General features: G+C 43.1%; 1 protein-coding gene across 1 annotated transcript in view; it reads right to left on the bottom strand.

Moving 5' to 3' along the window:
• Positions 1-20,111, bottom strand: part of STARD9 (StAR related lipid transfer domain containing 9) — a 145,443-nt gene that overhangs the window by 22,544 nt on the left and 102,788 nt on the right. Inside the window, exons 17-22 of the mRNA XM_043983481.1 lie at positions 14,258-14,309; positions 13,429-13,566; positions 11,970-12,052; positions 11,703-11,812; positions 5,131-5,321; positions 3,086-3,593 (exon numbers count right to left, since the gene is read on the bottom strand). Of these exons, the coding sequence (XP_043839416.1) occupies positions 3,086-3,593; positions 5,131-5,321; positions 11,703-11,812; positions 11,970-12,052; positions 13,429-13,566; positions 14,258-14,309 (1,082 nt within the window). The remainder of the gene's footprint in view (positions 1-3,085; positions 3,594-5,130; positions 5,322-11,702; positions 11,813-11,969; positions 12,053-13,428; positions 13,567-14,257; positions 14,310-20,111) is intronic.

Genomic DNA, 20,111 nt, shown 5'->3' with positions numbered 1-20,111 from the left:
GTTTGTTTGTTTGGTTTTTGGTGAGGCAATTGGGGTTAAGTGACTTGCCCAGGGTCACACAGCTAGTAAGTGCCAAGTGTCTGAAGTCGAATTTGAACTCAGGTCCTCCTGAATCCAGGGCCGGTGCTCTATCCACTGCGCCACCTAGCTTCCCCTAATATAATCTGTTTTAATGAGGGTCTGGACTTAGGTGATAGCAATGTCAAGGGACAAATGCAAAAGATGGCAAACAGGTAATGTTAGGGTTTGTAAGCAGAGAAGTCACCTACAGAAAAGAGAATTTGAAATCAATCTAGAAGAAGTGTATCTACACAAGGGTGGGGGAAAGAGACTCAAGGACAAAGATATCCACCTAGGAAGGCTTCCCAATAATCCAGGCATGGGATAGTGGGAGGTCTGGATTAGGTTAGCAGCAGCAGAAGCAGAAAGAATGGACCAATTCTGCATGAACTGGCTGGAAAAGGCTTGAAGGGTGAGGAGACAGATGTCGATTGAGACTGTAATCCTTGGATGCTCAGCAAACTAATTTGAATGGGGAAGATGTTAATCTGTTTTGGACATATTGAAGTTGAGGTGATGGAGGGACATCCAAGTCTAGATTCCCAGCAAAGAAGAGAAAAAATAGGATGGGAGACAGGAGCTGGGAAGCATTAGCATAGAGGTTATAGCAGTAGAAAATGGCTGTAATTAGGAGGCTCAGAAGGGGCAGTTGAGGGTTGGAACTGAGAGTAGAAAGAGAAAGGTACTGCAAAGATGAGGGTAGGATCACCAGGACTTGACAAGTGACAAAATGGTGGAAGTTTCAAGGATGACTTGTATGCTTCAAGCCCAGAAGAAGGTAGTGCCAACAACATACAATAAATAAGGCAGGTTTTACACAGAAAACAAAGAATTCCATTGAAGCCTATAGGACAGATGAGAGGAGTTCAGTATTAGTTGGAAATTTGAGGTTGGACAAGGCTAATATGGATATTGATATATTGCTTGCCTTCTTGGTGAATGGGGGAAGGAATGGAGAGAAGCAAGGAATTTGGAATTCAAAAAGTTTTTTAAATGAATGTTTAAAAATAAATAATTATTTTTTAATGAAAGAAATTTTGAGGTTGGAGGTCAAAATTTCTTTTAGATTTGAGGAGTTATCTACACATATAAATGATACCTGAAGCCCTAGGAATACAAGAGATAGCCAAGGAAGAAAGGATCAAGGGAAGAGAGAAGAGAAAGCCTTGGGTACATCCATATTCAGAAAGTACAGGGAAGAAGAGGGACAGCTAAGGAAGAAGTAACAAGACAGGTAGGAGTACCAGGAAAAGCAGTGTCATGGAAAGGAAAGGAAATATGCATTTATGTAACACCTACTATGTGCCAGGCACTGATCTAAGTGCTCTTTACCTATATCTCATTTGATCCTCACAACAAACCTGCAAGGTAGGTGCTATTATGAGATTCATTTTACAGCTAATAGATTTCACAACTGAGACAAACAGAGGTAGAGTGACTTACCCACTGTCACATAGCTAACAAGTATCTGAGGTCAGATTTGAACTCAAATCTTCCAGACTCCAGGCCCAGCACTCTATCCACTGTTCTAGTAGTAGCCTCAGATGAGAATTGAGAAAAGGCCACTCAGGTCCTCCTGACTCCAGAGCCAGTGCTCTATACACTGCACCACCTAGCTGCCCCCCACTTTACACTCTTAAAAATTATTGCAGACCCCAAAGAACTTTTGTTTATGTAGGTTCTCTCTCCCGATATTTACTACACTCGAAATTAAAACATCTCAATATTATTATAAAAAGTTTTGACTTCACAGACACCCTGAAAGAGTCTGAGCCCCTGGTTACACTCTGAGAACCAGTGATCTAAGGTATGCCTAGCACAGGGAGTAATTTAAAGTAGAATGGAGGGGGAGTATACAGGAACTGAGGAGACTTGAAAGTAGTCAGAAGGAAGGGTGTTGGCAGGATCATAAATATGAATATGGAAGTGCCTAATGATAATGGCATAGGGTCGGGGGGCTGTTGCTGTTCAGTCATTTTTTAATCCTGGGAACAGCTCTTGGTAACTTCATCTGAGGTTTTCTGGGCAAAGACACTGGAATGGTTTGCCATTTCCTTCTCCAGTTCATTTTTCAGACGAAGAAACTAAGGCAAGCAAGATGAAGTGATTTGCCCAGGGTCACAGAGACAGTAAGTATTGGAGGCCAGCTTTGAACTCAGAAAGGCGAGTCTTCCTGACTCCAGACTTGGCACTCTCTCTACTGCACCATCTAGTTGCCCATGTGATGGGAGGCAGAAGATTAAAAGTCTTAAGTGCTGAAGTCACAGAGAAGGTGGGAAGGTAGGCTAGAGGTTTATATTAGATGGCAGGACAAGGAGAGGGAGAGGGAGACATGATGAGATATGATTAACTTTAAAAGAGGTGTTACTGAGTGATGGTAAAGGAACAAGGAAAAGTAAGTGGGAAGGAAGGAAAGAAGCATGGGGACTCTTCTTCCTGACTCTGTGGGGTCAAGAGTCAGAAGAAGGAATATTCAGAACTAGAGAAGGTGGCAAGGTCAGAGTGTCCTATCAAAAGAGTCAGGCTTTGGTTAGTACTAGAAAGAGGAAGAAAGGAAAAGAGATGGCAGGTGAATGGGAAATGATACCAAGTGGGGGATTCCAAAGGGCACAGTGAAAGATCAACAGGAAGGAGGAAGTTGGGGGAGTGGTGGGCAGGAGGGCAAGAATGGAGCAAAATGGAGATGAAATGGGAATAGGAATACAGAGAGATAGTATCAAGCCAAAGGGATTTTTGAATAAGCAAAAACTTGAATAATCAAAAGGTCTTTTGGGTCTGCGATAATTTTCAAGACTATAAAAGGGTCCGGAGGCCCAAAAGTTCAATAATTGCTGCCTTCGAGGGGCCATGGATCAGAAGAGCAATGAATACATGCCAAGCTGGCACATCAATAGAAATAGGGCTCAGGAAGATGAAACTCCAGAGAGGGTCAGTTACAAAGCAGGAAGTGTTCATCAAGAATCCCAGCTCTCGGTTTCTAGCCCCCATTTCTAGGCCATGCCAGGTATACCTGTTGCTCTTTTACCTTTGTGAGGGGGACAGAGGAAGGCCACAGAGTCTCTGGTTGCCCAAGGAGCTGCTACTACTGGAAGATCTGCTATTTTTTTGAAAAGCAGAAAAGGTGGCATCCACACTGAGGTTCAACCCTGCAGGCTGGCTCGAGTTGTCTTCCCAGCAGAGGCTCTCAAGCTCTTCGAGCTTCTTCTGGGCTTCCAGAAGTTTCTGCTTTTTGACAATCCTTTCCAACTGAAACTTGACTTTATTGCGCCTGACTTTACGCTCCGCTGCCCAGAGGGCATTCCTCCAGAGGACTTGGAGCTGAACCAGCCTCTTGCGACCCCCGTCCAGTGAAGCTGAACAAATCTCTGGTCCAATCTGAGATTTAGCTTCATGGAAGACCTCAGGATCTGCCCCAGGTAAGGCGCCATCCTGCTGTTGTTGTTGCTGCTGCTGCTGCTGCTGCTGCTGCTGCTGCTGCTGCTGCTGCTGCAGGCTGGCCAACCGGCCTTCCTCTCTGAGCAGCCATCGTTGGTCTATGAACCGAAAAAAACCCAGAAAGAAAATCAAAGCTTGCCCCTCTACTTGTCTCTGAACCAGTAGCCTGGGCCTGCATGGTTTGTATCCATGTGGGGAGGAGAAGAGGGGGATTTCTGGCCTTTCAGCCACTCTATGATTGGGATATACAGATAACAAGAAAAAGGGGGAATGTGCCCTAGTCCCCAGAGCAGAGAGCACTGCTAAGGCAGAAACCAAAAGGACACAAGGCTGGAATCTCACCCAGGGCATGGGTGCTACACATCTATATGTACATGGACAAATACATATGTGTATGAGTGAAGGAGGAAGAGGGAGTTCAGTGCTTCTGAGGGGGAATAAGCATGTTAGTTTCCCTATTCATATTTCTGGGGAACCTTCTTCCAATTTTTGCCCCTCAGAATGTTTCCCTGCAACTCTATGAAACTATAAACAAAAAGGGAAGAAAGAACAGAGCTTTCCATAATTGATAAATGGTCAAAGGATATGAACAGGTAGTTTTCAGATGAAGAAATCAAAATTATCTATAGTCATATGAAGAAGTGCTCTAAATCACTTTTGATTAGAGAAATGCAAATTAAAACAAATCTGAGGTACCACCTCACACCTGTCAGATTCACTAAAATGACAAAAAAGGAAAATGGTAAATTTTGGAGAGGATGTGGGGAAATTGGTACACTAATTCTGGAGAGAAATTTAGAACTATGACCAAAGGGCAACCAAAGTGTGCATACTCTTTGATGCCACTGTATCCCAAAAAGATCATAAAAAAGAGAAAAGGATCTACATGTACAAAAATATTTATAGCAGCCCTTTTGTGGGGGCAAAATATTGGAAATTAAGGGGATGCCCATAAATTGGGGAATGGCTGAACAAGTTGTGATATATGAATGTAATGAAATACCATTGTGCAATAAGAAATGATGGGCAGGTGGATTTCAGAAAAACCTGGAAAGACGTGTGCAAACTGATGCAAAGTGAAATGAGCAGAACCAGGAAAACATTGTACGCAGTATCAGCAATATTGTGTAATGATCATCTATGAATGACTTAGCTCTTCTCAGCAACAAAATCATCCAAGACAAGTACAAAGGACCCAAGATGGAAAATGTTTTCCACATCAACATAAAGAGCTAATGGACTCTGAATGCAGATCAAAGCATCCTTTTTTTCAATTTATTTGTTCATGGATTTTTTTCCTTTTGATCTGTTTCTTCTTTTACAACTATGACTAATATGGAAATATGGATTACATAATTGCACATAATATAACATATATGAAATTGCGTACCATTTTAGGAATGGGGGAGGGGAGGGAGGAAAATCTGGAATTCATCATTTTATAAAAATGAATGCTAAAAATTGTTTTGACATACAATTGGGGAAAAATAAAATACTATTAAAAATAAAATGAGACTGTTTGACTAGCTGATCTTTGAGGTCCCTTCCAACTCTGGAAAAGAGCTGACCACAGGAAAGGGGGAAAAACAAAGAAATGAGAAGGTGAGAGAGACACCTTAAATGATGGTCACCTACTGTCTTTGATCTGCTGGTTGATGAGAGCCTGGTCAAACTCCAGTTCCTGCTCAGCTCTGATCTGCCCAACCAAGATCTCCTGCTTTAAATCCTTGACAAGCCGTTTCTGTTGGTGAATCTGTGTCCTGTGGGATGCTGCTTGGCCCAGTTGCTTTGGGTGGTATGCTTTAGGAACAACTTCCCGTACTCTCCTGTTACAGAAAGAACTAGGAATTTCCATGAGGAAAGACACAAACCATCCTGAAAAGAGTGCTAGTTCAGAGTTCACTCTTGTTTAGTTTGCCATATAGTTCAGGGGCTCATCATAATTAAAGCCAAACTTAGTGGCCCCTAGCTCTAGTTACTGGTCTTCATTTGGTTAAGTTACAGACTGTCTGACTCCCCCTGGCCAAGACATCCTCAAGAGCCAGGGTGCTCTTAGGCCTTCACTTTCTGTCAGGAGATTCTCCTTACTAATCCTTCCCTCTGGGAGAACCCTTGGGTCCAATATAGAAAAGAGAGATTTGGACCCAGGGTCGTGCTGCCTGCAGGAGCTAGGAAGAACAAAGAGGAGGTGAATTGGGTCACAAATAGCCAGTGAGGTCACAGAGCCAGCAGGTAGAACTTTAGTCAAAACTGACTTCTTCTGAATTTCTTAGGGTGGAAGATTCAGGGGAAAAATAAGTCATTTCAGTCAATAAGAATAATCAGGTAAGAAAAAAAGAAGCAAGAGACAATGTTTTTGGCAAAACTTAAGTGCTCTGGATTTCGCTCTCTCTCTCTTTCCCTCCTTTCCTCCCTCTCCTTCCCTCCTTCTCTCTCCCTCTTTTTTTTAACTCTGGGTCTCCCTATCTTGCACAGATGAGAAGTTCGAGGGGCTACTCCTACTCTTTATCCTGTTGCTTCATTCCTGACCTAGGCGGGTTTGCCCCTCCTTAGACAAAACTCGATGGTCTCTTGCTTCTAGGGGCTCATCATAATTAAAGCCAAACTTAGTGCAGACATCCCTAAATTTGGAACTCCCAAACTCAAAAGATCTACCAGCCTCCCTCAAAGCTAGAATTGCAGGCATGCACCCCCATGCCTGCCTTTGGGCTTTGGAAAAGAAATGGCCAAGTTTCACAGAGACTATGCTACTTTTTTGAAAATCAAATTGGAAATAAAACAAAATCATTTTGCAAAAACCTTATGGATTGTGAGATGATTCTCCCCCCCCCCATTATAAGGAGCTATATTTTTGGGAAAACAAACTTTGTGGAGTGTTCAGCTACTGTTGGAACCTCATTCCCTAAAACAAAAAGTACATCTGTGACCCAGATGAAAGAGACAGACAGGCAGAAACAGAGACAGAGAAACAGAGACAGAGAGGAGAGAGGAAGGGAGGAAGGGAGGGGAAAGAGAAGAGAGGAGAGAGGGGAGAAAAGAAAAGAAAGAAGGGAGTGGTGATTAAGAGGATTGGGGAGAGATGGAAAAGGAGGAAGTAGAAAAGAGAGAAGAAGAGAGAAATTCTAGAGGAATATTGCATGTATGCAAACAAGTTGGAGGAGTCTTGGAAATCTGGCATACAGGAAAGACCGCTGAACTGGAATAAGAGTGACCTGGCTCTTTAGTGTCACTAATTAGGAATAAGTCACTTAAGTTTCATCTTTTGAGAAACTGATAGTCACTATTTGAACCTTCTGTGTCCACTAAGGGTAGGGTTCTCTGGGGCATCTCCGAGGCTTCTTCAGTCTCATGTCCATTTTCTATCACAACCACACCCACTCATGCAGGGACGCCGTCTGCATTGGAGAAGCCTGCAGATAGCGTTAGGGAAGGAGGAATGCTCAAGGTGGTCAGAAGGGAAGGAAAGGAAGGATGAAAGAGGGAATAAGGATTAATACAGTACCTACTTTGTGTCAGGCACAATGCAAAGCCTTTTACGACTGTTATCTCATTTGACCCTCACTACAACCCTGAGAGGTAGATGCTGTTATTATCCCCATTTTGAAGAAACTAAGGCAGAGGTTGTGACTTGCCATGGGTCATACATTTAGTAAGCTGTCTAAGGCTAAACTTGAATTCAGGTCTTCCTCATTCCAGGCTCAACATTCTCTCCACTATACCACCTAGCTGCTTCTAAGAGCAGGAACTAGCACTGAGCACCGAGGGCTTCCCCCAGGCACCAATCTGATGGGGAGGAAAGGGGGGAAAAAACAAAACCATTTTCTCTCCCTCTGCCAGAGTTATCCATGTCTGCTAAGCCTGAGGTCCCATGGCCATCATAACCCTCCTTCCAGGGTCACCTTCCCACTAGAATACACTAACTTCTGGGTATTGCTTGGCCTGGGGACACTCATGACATCATCAGGGAGAAAATCAATAGCCAAGTGCCAGCTGCCACTCTATCCCACCCCAACAGCTTCCAAGGCCTGCTGCTCTTTCTCTCAGATCCCCGATAAACATAGCCAGGACAAAGCACAGGTATATACTCTGGTCCCCATTTCCATTTTCCAACCATATGTCTGGTACCATCACTCATCGGCTCCCTCCCTTCCTTTAAAGTTCATTCCATCTTGTCTAGCTTCTCCTTGTTGTCCTCTATAAACCTCCAACTCATTCACTCCTCCCGAATAAGGAGCACAGCCTTCCCATTTGCTCAATTCCTCACCCTCCTAACTCCCACGACCTTCTTTTTTTTTTTTTTTTTTTTTTTTTAGTGAGGCAATTGGGGTTAAGTGACTTGCCCAGGGTCACACAGCTAGTAAGTGTTAAGTGTCTGAGGCCGGATTTGAACCCAGGTACTCCTGACTCCAGGGCTGGTGCTCTATCCACTGCGCCACCTAGCTGCCCCCAACTCCCACAACCTTCTAATGCCAGACTGCCATGACATGCCTACTCTGTTCCTAGGACAGCTTCACGCATGATCCTATTCACTGGGCTTCATCCCCATTCATCCCCAGTGACCATTTAACTGAACCCGTGGTTGATGCTGCATGGCTGGTGTGCTTTGAGTCATTCATCTTTCCTCAGGAGAGTCTCCTTCTTAAATGTTCTCTAGGGGGGGCGGCTAGGTGGTGCAGTGGATAAAGCACCAGCCCTGGATTCAGGAGGACCTGAATTCAAAGCCAGCCTCAGACACTTGACACTTACTAGCTATGTGACCCTGGGCAAGTCACTTAACCCTCATTGCCCTGGAAAAAAATAAGTTCTCTAGGGGAAAGCACAGAGGTGGGGGGGGGGGGAGGGTTTCTCCAAAGAAAGGCCAAGATGCATTGTCTGTAGCCTTAGCAAAGAATAGATGAGTATTGCAAGTAACTAGCCTTCTTCTTCTGTGATAGGTCATCAGGAGTATATAACTACCATGGAGTCCAAGGCTAGGACTCTGCTGTTAGATTTTCCTGACATCCAGGAAAAAGTGCCTGTGATCATCTGTTTCTTGGTGAAAGTCTAAATAAACTGAATCAGAGTGGCAAGCGGCCTATGTTGAATGGTGGTGCCTGCAGGGTAGGGATTAACTAGATTACAATGAGACAAAGAGAAAAGTGAGAAGCAGTCAGTTGACAGTGTTTCCCATGGTGCCCCAACTCAGTCTAACTAAGTGGTTTTACATGAAATGGATAAATTATTTAAAAGGATCCATCAGAGAAAGGCTCTCTGAATACCTATTTACACCTTGGGCTTACTCGGCTCTCCCCAGGCTCTTTCTCCCTTCCACTCATATTCTCTCCTCTGTGAAATACTCTCTTCTTCCTCTGTACCCCAGAAAAGCATAAGATTAGCCAGACTTCCTCCTTATGATGCAAATCACCATGTTCAACAACAGAATTAGGAGGAGGCAGAGGGAGGGCTTACTCTGTGGGGATGTCTGGGAAGGCTGACAAATGATCAGGGCTACAGAGACAACTGACGTCACACACACACACACACACAGAGCTGAGGGGAAAAAAACTAGCTCTCAACTAAATGGATCTGTTAAGTATTAGGCAAGCACATGAAAAAATACAATTTTTACTAACCTTCCACTAAGTATCTGGACAGATTTCAGGGGAAAGTCCTCAGCTAACCATCAGCTTGTGGATTTATCCATCCACCAAGAGAGCAGCAGGCATGAGCACTGTCCCTTTTCATTTTGTAAGCTCCAAGTTCTCCCAGCCTGCCTGGTCATCTGCTCCCAGAGGCTCCACTGGGCCCCTCACTGGCCCCCCCCGCCTTCTTGCCTTTCTTCCTATCTCTTCTCTGCTGCTTCAGAGGCCGGCTGTTCTCAAAGCATAATGCAGAGGTTCCTAGTCACTAAGGCAGCGGCGGAATCAGACCTACCAGACAGACTGCCTTCCAGGCTCCAGACACTCAAGGCTGAGCCTTGAGGATCCCAAATTGGGAAACACAGATAACAGAAAACAAATTACCCTCTGGTCCCAGTACTTGGCTGCTATGGAGAAAGGAGACAGTCAGACTAGTCACCTTTCCCTGTCCCTGGGATCAGTTCTGTGTTTTCGGGCATATCTACAGACTCATCCTGTATAAATAAATAAGGTTAAACCTCACAGCAGGTGGAGACTCTGGAGTCTGCTTGTCTTCTGGAGTGCCCTGACCAAGGCATGGACAAGAGAATGTCGGCAGTTCCAAACTGGGAGCCCATCTGCTGATTTGTAGTTTTCTCTACTCCTGCAGGCACCCCTCCCTGGTCCCTCTGCCCAATCAGGCTCAGGCTCTGGCTCCCACAGCATACCCCCACTGACTGCTACCAGGCTGGCACGCAAATGTACCAACTATAACAACTGGGGAGGACTAACCCATTGGACTGACTCCAAGACCCTGAGTTGGACCCTAGGAAGGTGGTGGTGTGTTTATTTTGAAATCTCTTCCTGACCTTTCTGAAGGGAAAAAAAAAAGGCATATTTGGGATATGACTGAATAGTCACATCAGTGACTTTGGATTAGAGGGTTCTAGGAGATTTCATACCAGGAAAACAAGGAGGTCAAAGGTTCCATATGGACAAAAAATAAGTATTATATCAGCGCTTTTTGTAGTAGCAAAAAGCAAAGATGAATGAAAAAATCCCTTATTAAGTGTTTACTATGTGCAAGCACTTAACCTAAGAGCCAGAGACACAAATAGGATAAAAAGAAAAGAGAAAAAGAGGGGAATGTTTTGGATTCCCATCAACAGGAAAATAGCTAAAAATGGGGTGTGTGTGTTTTTATATACACACACATATATATGCATATGCATATACATGTAATGGAATATTATGGCACCATAGGAAATGAAGAGTGTGAAGAATACAGAAAAACTCCAGAAGATTTGTATAAACTGAAATAAAGTATAATAATTAACAAAATGACCAGAATAATGTAAAGAAAAAAACAAGAGAACTCTCATCAAAGCAGTGAGTAATCCTGACTGCAGAGGACCAGTGCTGAGACAGATCCCATACCCCCCTCACCCCTCTCTGCAGTGAGGGAAGAACTCTAGACGCAGGTCTGAGGTACATGTCAGATGAGGCCAATGTGTTGCTATGTTGTGTATAATTATACTTTGTCTCAAGAGAAAGTTCTGTGAGGAGGTAGGAGGGAGATATATGGGAAATGACAGTGATATTTTAAAAATCGATTATACATTTTTTTTTTTCAGGGCAATGAGAGTTAATGGACTTGCCCAAGATCACACAGCTAGTAAGTGTCAAGTGTCTGAGACTGGATTTGAACTCAGGTTCTCCTGAATCCAGGGCCAGTGCTTTATCCACTGTGCCACCTAGCTGCCCTGTATGTACATTTTTTTTTAAAAGAGAAAGTGATTCAATTCAAAACAGAAGCAAGCAAGACAAACCACCACAGAAGACAGAAGGAAAGGCAGAAGCAGAGACCCGCAGGACAGCTTTGAAAGTTACTTGAATTAATTATAGACTTAAAAGGAAAAGCTGTATGGAGTGAAAAATTCAGCCTCAAACACAATCCTCTTTTTAGTTCTACTTCATGTATGAAAATTCTCATTTTATTTGGTGTGGTGTTTAATTTTCTTTTTTAATGTAAAGAAAACAGAAAAGGCACCCTTTGGGGATGATAAAGCAGCAAACATGAAAAAGTGAATTAAGATGAAGGAATACAGGGCATCTAGGTGGTGCAATGGATAGAGCACCAGCCCTGGAGTCAGGAGGACCTGAGTTCAAATCCGGCCTTAGACACTTGACACTTACTAGCTGTGTGACCCTGGGCAAGTCACTTAACCCCAATTGCCTCACCAAAAAAGAAAAAAGTCTGCTTTGAGGCAAACCATCACCTTGTAAACACGTTGCTAAAAAAAGTCTTGTTTGATAGAAGGTGGCCAGGAAGGAAGCCACCAAGAGTGGCATCCCTTTGGAGGATGAAGGAAAGTGGCATAAAAGACAGCAAGATAAAATGAGCCCTTTTTCTGCCAGAGGGCCTCACTGCCAACAGTGAGCTAAGCTCCATGAGTCCTGAGACCCCAAAGGCTATTGCCCTGGACCAGCCCAGGCCTGTGCTTTTACCCTGGCTTTTCTCCTTCCAAGGACATTGCAAAACACTGATGGAGTCAAAAGGGGCTCATCAAAATGGGGTCCACATCCTAAGGACCCATTGGCCTCACTTACCTGTCATCCTCAAGCGCAGAGGAAATCTCCAATTGAGGGGCGGTGACATCACTGTCCAAACCCAGCCACTCCAGAGAGCAACTGCTGCCTCCAGCAGAGACTTCTCCTAGCTGGGGACAAAAAGGAGGAGATAGAATGAAAAAGCCTCTGACCATCATTACAGGGTGCATCTGACAGGCTAAATTTATGCAGGTAGATTCCCACAGGGCTGGAGGTCACACCTCCCTGGTGTTTCTCCCATGGCAAGAAGTGCTTGGCCATACTTACCAATCTCCTCTGCCTTAGCGCAGCAGCCTCTTCTGGGTGAATGAAACGGAATTTCTGGGTTTCCCCCAGAATTATAATAGCTCCTTTGGGAAAAAAAGAAAGCAAAGGACTTAGTATTGAGTTCTTGCTGTATGTCAGGTACTGTGCTTGGAGGTAGGCATATTTGCATGCACGCACACACATAACAATTCAATTGTCCACAAAGGAAGCCTTCTTTGTTAAAATGATAACAATAGGGAGCATTAATATAGCACTTTAAGGTTTGCAAAAAGCATTTACAATTGTCATCTCATTTTATCCTCACGACAAGGACAAAAATAATAAGTAGGATTTATTATAGCATTTACTGTGTGCTAGGAGGTGAGCTAAGCACTTTAAAATTATTGTCTCATTTGAGCCTCACAATAACCCATGGAGGTCTGGTGCTACTATTTATCTCCATTTGACAGATGAGGAAACTGAGGCTGAGGGGGTTAAAAATGGCTTGTCCAGGATCACAAAGCTAGTATACATTTGAGGCAAGATTTGAACTCGTGCCTTTCTGACTCCATGTCCAGCAATCTATCCATTAGGTCACCTAGTTCCCTAGGGAAATCTAGTAAGATCTGAAGAGGTATGATTCATTCACAAAAGTGGGACTAAGAGGCAGGTCAATTCTTTTCACACTCGGCCCCTGCCACTGGAATTCCCTCTCCTACAGGTGAGGGGGAGTCTTCAAATCCAAATGAATCTCAAAAATAGACCCACACTAGACAGAAGTTCTGTTGCCAGGTTTTTTCCTTAAAAAAAATTTTTATCATGAACTTAACAATCATCAAGAAGAATTTCAAAATACACAGGAGGACAAAAGAAAGGATTATATATTTATCCATGGACTTCCATTATGTACAGTTGTTGTTTTAAAGTAAATTTAACAAGGTAGCAACAAAATTGCCCTGTTTGTATCCCCTTCTAAACTTATTTTTATTTTTTTTGCATTTTGATGTTTTATTCTTCTCTGTTTTCCCATCCTTTTTACTATCCATGACTTCACTCCTACCCCCATAACACAGAAACCCTCTCATAACAAGCACAGACTAGCCCAGTAATGTCAAATTTAACTAGAACTGATCCCTGCAGACTACAGATTGGCTTGTCTAAGTTGTAATCTATTTTTATTTATTTTGGTAAACATTTCCCAATGACACTGCAAATTAGTTCCTTAATTTGTAGACAGTATTTGCAGGTGGGGAGTCTGACACACCTCTTGTCTGGCCTTTTCTGCATAAGGTTTATGGAAAGGGAGCTTCCTATCACTCTTGGGAAGCTTGGAAGGCTCCATTCCAAAGGCCTTACCATTCCCCAGAATGTTTTTTTCCAACTATGAATTGCTGGCCATGCCCAGTTATAGCAGCTCAAAGAACCCAAATCTCCGTTTCCAGAATGCAAAGAGAAGACAGCGGGGTTCCAACCAGCCTACCTTGTGTCAGGCGACAGGACTCAGTGACCTCTTGGCCATTGACAGTGCAGCGGGCTCCCAGGGCAGGCTGAAGCGTGACCACACCACATGCACTGGTGATGGTACAATGGTCTCTCTCTATCCACTGACCCTGAAGGACTGGAAGAAATGCTAGTCACAATGGAGCATGGGGTCACTTTACAGGGAATTACACTCTTTCCATGAGAAAAAAACAAGTTTAAGCCTGGAAAACCTCCAAGCAAGAGCATCACAGGCAGAAGAAAGGCCCCATCTCCTCTTCTTGGTCCAGAAATTATTTCAATTTTGAGTCCACTCCCAATGATGCTGACTCAAAATTAAATCTCAAGTAGCAGAAATAGAAATATGTACAATGGCGACCAAGCCCTCCAGAGTTTATTTCTTCTTAAACAAATGCTTTATGGATACTCTCTTATATCCCTGACACTTCCCCATCATCACTCTTTTCCTTCCCACAGCCAATAGAACCAGCAGAAGATACCAAAACACTGGCCATAGGGGTTGAGTTCCCCTAGAAGGTCCCTTCCCTCAGAGTATCCTCAGGTTCCCCACGAAGGAATCAATCAGACATAGGCCTCAGGACCCTCTGTGTGTCTCTCTCTTTTTTTTTTTTTTTTTGGCGGGGCAATGGGGGTTAAGTGACTTGCCCAGGGTCACACAGCTAGTAAGTGTCAAGTGTCTGAGGTCGGACCTGAACTCAGGTACTCCTGAATTCAGGGCCGCTGCTCTATCCACTGCGCCATCTAGCTGCCCCGCCCTCTGTGTCTCTCTGAGGGGACAGAAGATTACACTGATGTCCTCACTCACTTACCTATATCCTGCTCTTGGTCAGAGTCAATCCTTCCTATTTTTGTTGTCCCTTCCTAAAAGGAGATAATAAAAGTTATTTTAAAGGTAGGAAAAAGACACAGATGGTTCTGCCCCCAAAACAAAGTTTATGTGGCTTAGAATCACTAGTATCTTGTCATGAACACCTTCTATTCACTCCTGACAGCTCTACCTCTTCCTTCTGGTTCCTTGTTTCTCTCCCTTGGCTCCCACTTATTCAGGAATCGAGAAGAGACTCTCGAGTCAAATCTGAAAAGGCTATTCAGGCTACTTCTAAGTGCTCAGGATATATCCCCCCTGACAGATGACAGATGGTGGTAATCTCCTTATCATGCCTTTCCTGCAAGCCTGTAGAAGACCAGTTTTCATCTTCCAATGGGAAGCTTGAATAGGGGTCTCTTTGCCTTTTTGGAAAGCTCAGTGAAGTAATCTTGTGTGAAAGGGGCCATAGTCATCACTATCAGTCAGCTAACCTCCAGCTTCAAGGGGAAGTGGAAATGAACCCCATTCTTCCTGAGAGGTGAGGCACTAAAAATGCCCTGGCCCTGCATCAGTCAAGGTGGTATTTAGAGAAAAGCATTTCATGGAAATACAAGAAATCACTGGATTATTACCTTCTCGCTGCTCAGATGAAGCTTAACAAGACCTCACAGTCTAAAAAAGCATAAAGAACAAAGAAAAAAAAAGCACCATCTCGAATTAAAGGGAAAGAAAGAGATGAAAGAGTGAAGAGAGAGAAGAGGGAAGAGGAGGGAGGGAGGGAAAGAGAGAGGGAGAGAGGGAGAGAGGAGGGAGGGAGGGGGAAGAGAGAGGAAGAGAGAGGAAGAGAGAGAGAGAGAGAGAGAGAGAGAGAGAGAGAGAGAGAGAGAGAGAGAGAGAGTGTGTTAGTATGATCCCAAGCACTGTATTAGTGGGAGGCTAGAGCAACCAAGATCCCTAGCTGCCTTTTCATTGATTTTTGTCTAAGTGGTTTAAAACGAATTTATGAACACTTTAATTATAATGGCCAGGCCTGGTTTCAAAAAAAGTTGAAAAAGTACACCTGCCTCCTTTTACTGCAGAGCTGTCTAAGGGGTATTGCAGTTCATATGTGTTGGGCTTCGGGGCAGCTAGGTGGCGCAGTGAATAAAGCACCAGCCCTCAATTCAGGAGGACCTGAGTTCAAATCCGATATCAGGCACTTGACATTGACTAGTTGTGTGACCCTGGGCAAGTCACTTAACCCTCACTGCCCTACAAAATAAATAAATAAAAATAAAGTTAAAAAAAAAATTAGTGTTGAGACCACTCTCCCTTTTTCCTAGGATGCTACACGGGTTTTGAAGAGAAACTGGATTTGTCCCAACTGCTCTCTCCCAGGTATCACCATTAGATACAGGTGTCATCAGACAAATTCTCTGGGCCACTAGCAATTTTTGGAAAATAAGTCACGGAGATAAAACAATCTTGAATATGGTTGATCCTGGCCCAGCTGGTCCTCTTGGATAGCTGACCTAAAGCCCAAGGTTCACCATTAAGTACCCACAGTCAACAGGAGCCAATCTCTGACTTTCAGATAGTGTTAGGTGGAAGGAAAAATATATATGACAACTTTATTATATTTAAAAGGAATAGCTAGTTGTAAATGATAAAGTTGATGTTTCCTATGTAATCATTTTTTATTATACATGATATGGAATGCTTGTTTTATTACATAAATTTAAAATAATATATATTTTTTTTTAAAGTTAAGTGTAAAGAGGGACTAATGAGTATATGCAAGGCTGCTCAAAGCAGAATGAGTTCTGGTTCCAGGAGAAGGTTTGTGCATCGAGGAATAGACATATGGCCCTTTGGATATGTTCAGAGATATAAAACATATTAAACAAAAGGTAAATGTAGATTTCTTGAGGGGGAAAACAAGGCAGCTGGAATCACCTCCTGTACACAGTTTGTAGAGCATACCTCAATGGGACAGGGAGAGAAGGTTTTAAAAACCAGGGATGCTGCCTCTTTGATCTGTGTTCCTTCAAGCTGAAGTGCATATCTGCCCCCCTCACCCCGCCATCAGCGAAAATAAGGATCAGTGCCTGGGGCATCCTCAGGACAACAAGCCAACCACCAGAGAAGGAAATGGAACAAGACTTTGGGGACTAAGTACACTGCACCAGTCCAATATGTTAGGATGCCGGTTCTAAATGGAGAGCGTGGCTAGCAATCACAGCTTATGTGTAATGTTATAGATTGTTTTCATGGACATTCATGTGGAAATGAATGTAGAATGTCCTCAGAGGTAGACAGTGTAAGTATTAGCTTGTCCATTTTACAGATGAGGAAACGGACACATGGGGGGTAAGTGACTTGTCCAGGACAACAAGGGTAGCAGGTGACAGAGCCAATCCTAAAACCTATGCAGCCTCACAACTCCAAGTCCAATGTGTCTTCTATTCTACAAGGAGACAGAATATATACAATATATAAAAAGCTTAAGACAAATTCAGACTCCTCAGTTCTACGGAAAACTCCAGGAGGTCCTTGAAATAACTGGGTTATATCCAAGTGAGGTCATCATAATCGCCTTTGAAGCATCTGACTACTTTTTTTTTTCCTTTGTTTTTTTTGGTGGGGCAATGGGGGTTAAGTGACTTGCCCAAGGTCACACAGCTAGTAATTGTTAAGTGTCTGAAGCCGAATTTGAACTCAGGTACTCCTGAATCCAGGGCCGGTGCTTTATCCACTGCGCCACCTAGCCGCCCCTATCTGACTACTTTTTAACCAATTTATAACATTCTGCCTATAAGCAGATGGCTATCATTTTTACTTCCAGCCTTCTCAGGGATAACAATAATCTATTTAAGGACCAAAATAGTACGGAAGGCAGATTGGTTCTGCCTCAAACAGTGAGAAGATTCCTCAATTCTATCCCTAGTCCACCACATCTGTGACAGACCCTTCTTTGTGATTCAGGCTAATCGGGGAAGGACTGGGGCCAGACTGGGGATTTCACTGATAAGGGAACTCCTTTGGTGAGAAACTCCCTTACTATGCAAATTGGCACCTTCGCTGCAGTTTATAGTCTTACTAATACGGAAATGTGTTTTTTGTGATTGCACATATATAACCTATAGCAAATTGCCTATTTTCTTCTGGAGAGGAAAGGGGAGGAAGGGAGAAAATTTGGAACTCGAGATCTTATTTTAAACAATGAATGTCAAAAAATGTTTTATGGAAAAAAAATACTATTAAGAGAATTTATAGTCTAAGGCACTGAGAGGGTAAGGCATCTGTCCAAGGTCACACAGCATGGGTGAAAAGTGAAATGTGAGTCCAGGTCTTCCTAATGCTAAGGGAAGCTCTCTTTCTTCTTCCCCTCCAAGGGAATTGGAGGGAGGGAGGAATTACATGTTTATTGTACTTCAGACCTTAGTTCAGGGAAAGTATAAAGCCAGGGCTGACTGAAGGAATACAATGAAGTAGATTGGCAAATTCCCACATACTGGAAGATAAGCTTCCTCAATCTTCTGTCTGACAAACTATTTCTGTAAGGAGATCTCCCCAAGATTCTATCCTGAGAACAGAGGCTTGCACTCAATTGTCTGTGCATGCCAGCATGGGGAACAGGATCTCTCCAGAGACAACAGTAGCATCAGGAATCCATTAATGGTCCTCCCTCGATGCTCCTTTTATTTTATTATTATTATTTTTCTTTTTTGCAGGGCAATGAAGGTTAAGTGACATGTCCAGGGTTACACAGCCAGTAAGTGTCAAGTGTCTAAGGTTGGATTTTAACTCAGGTCCTCCTGAATCCAGGGCCGGTGTTTTATCCACTTTGCCACCTAGCTGCCTGCCCTTTTTGTTTGATGCTCCTTTTAAACACAATGAGGAAACCATAATAAAAGTAAATATTGGAACTGGAAAATAACAAAATACTTTTATTTTTTAAAAAAGAAAGTAAATACGAGATTTGTGGTGAAACAGGGAAAGTTTGACTGTATGAAACAGGAAGGAAAGGGAATGATCATTAAGTGCCTACTGTGTGCTGGGTGCCATGCACTTTACAAATATTATCTCATTTGATCCTCACAGCAAATGTGAACCCCAGACTAAGTGGAGTGGACAGATTCTGTACGCCAGACTGGACTCTTCTGGTCCCCAACAAACCTGGGAACAGTAAACCTGCAGAGAACTCCCTCTGAATCTTGGTTTCTTTCTGTATAAAATGAAGGGAATTGAACACTCCAGCTTCTAAATCTCACACACATTATAAATTATATATTAAATAAATCTCTAGAAATGAAGAATTGTGGAGGAGGAACACAGTGCTGCCACTGAATGGCAGAATCAGTACCCCAAAAGATCTTGTCAGGCTGGACAAAGGGGTACAAGCTAATGTGGTAAAATGTAACAGGGACAAATTTAAATGCTATAGCATTTATGTTAAATATATTTATAATTATATTAAGTCCTATGGTATAACGGGAGGGGATGGAGGGAGAACACAAGGCGAGAAAATAATTCAGGGCTGAAAAAAGAAGGTAATTACTCTAATGGGCTATAGATTGCATTCTTTGCTCTTCATCTAATTATCTGCCTGTTTTCAACTCCAGAAAACAAGATACCCCCTGGTCTCCTGACTCCTCCCTCCCCTACCTCTTCTCCTTTCTTTCCTGCCTCTTTTTATGTGGTATCTCCTCCCCACCCTCCACACATCCCTGTTAAATTAGCTTGTAAGCTACTTGAGGGCAGGCACTGTCTTTTTATTATTTGTATATCAAATGCTTAGGAGGCACTAAATAAATGTTTATTAGATTGGAGTACAACAGAATATACAGTGCAAGGCAGAAGTAGCTAAAAATGAGATAAAACTTATACTACTCTAGGTGTACAGGGTATTATAAAAGTTTTGGTAAAAATCTAAGCCATAAAAATTTAAAGCTTTAATATAAAAACTTTAAAACTGCATTAAGTTTTTTGAGACACACTGTATCATGTTTAGACTGAGGGACACAATAGTCCTGCTGAACTCTGCCATGGTCAGAGATGCTACACTTTAATAGGAACATTGATATGTCAGGAGTCCATGTAAGAGCATGACCAGGATGATCCACCCCACCCCTAGGAGGGGTCCCAGAAGCATGCCATCCTGAATGATACATGCTTGAGAGAGCCCAAGCCATTTAAGCTGGGGAAGATGAGATTTAGAGGGAACAGGCAGGGACCAGGACATGAGTTTGTTCAGTATTTTTCAGTAATATCTGACTCTTTGTGATCCCATTTGGGGTTTTCTTGGCAAAGATACCGGAGTGGTTGGCTGCTTCCTTCTCCAGCTCTTTTTTTTTTTTTAATTTCTTTTTTTTTTCTCTCCAGCTCATTTTACAGATTAGGAAACTGAGGCAAACAGGGTTAAGTGACTGACTTGCCCAGGATAACAGTTAGTGAGTTTCTAAAACTGAATTTGAACTCATGAAGAAGTCTTCCTGACACCAGGCCCCACACTCTATCCACTGTGCCACCTAGCTGCCTAGAACATAAGAGCAATCCTTAAATATCTCAAGTTTTGTCATGGGTTTAAAAAAAGGATTATGGGGCAGCTAGGTGGTGCAGTGGATAAAGCACTGGCCCTAGAGTCAGGAAAAGCTGAGTTCAAATACAGCCTCAGAAATTTATTTTCTGTGTGACCACGGGCAACTCACTTAACCCTGATCGTCTCCCCCCTCCAAAAAAATAATAAAAAGGATTGAATTTGTTCTGCATGCAGAACTGGGACCAATGGACAGGTGTTACAGGTGTTCTAGGAAGGTCAATTCCCTTATGATCTAAAGTCCATGGTAGAATTTCACAGCATTTCATAACCCCAT

This window comes from Dromiciops gliroides, chromosome 2 (assembly GCF_019393635.1).
Source record: "Dromiciops gliroides isolate mDroGli1 chromosome 2, mDroGli1.pri, whole genome shotgun sequence".
Classification (NCBI taxonomy): domain Eukaryota; kingdom Metazoa; phylum Chordata; class Mammalia; order Microbiotheria; family Microbiotheriidae; genus Dromiciops; species Dromiciops gliroides.
The sequence above is the reverse complement of the archived record's forward strand: the minus strand, read 5'-3'. Positions and strand labels throughout refer to the sequence as shown.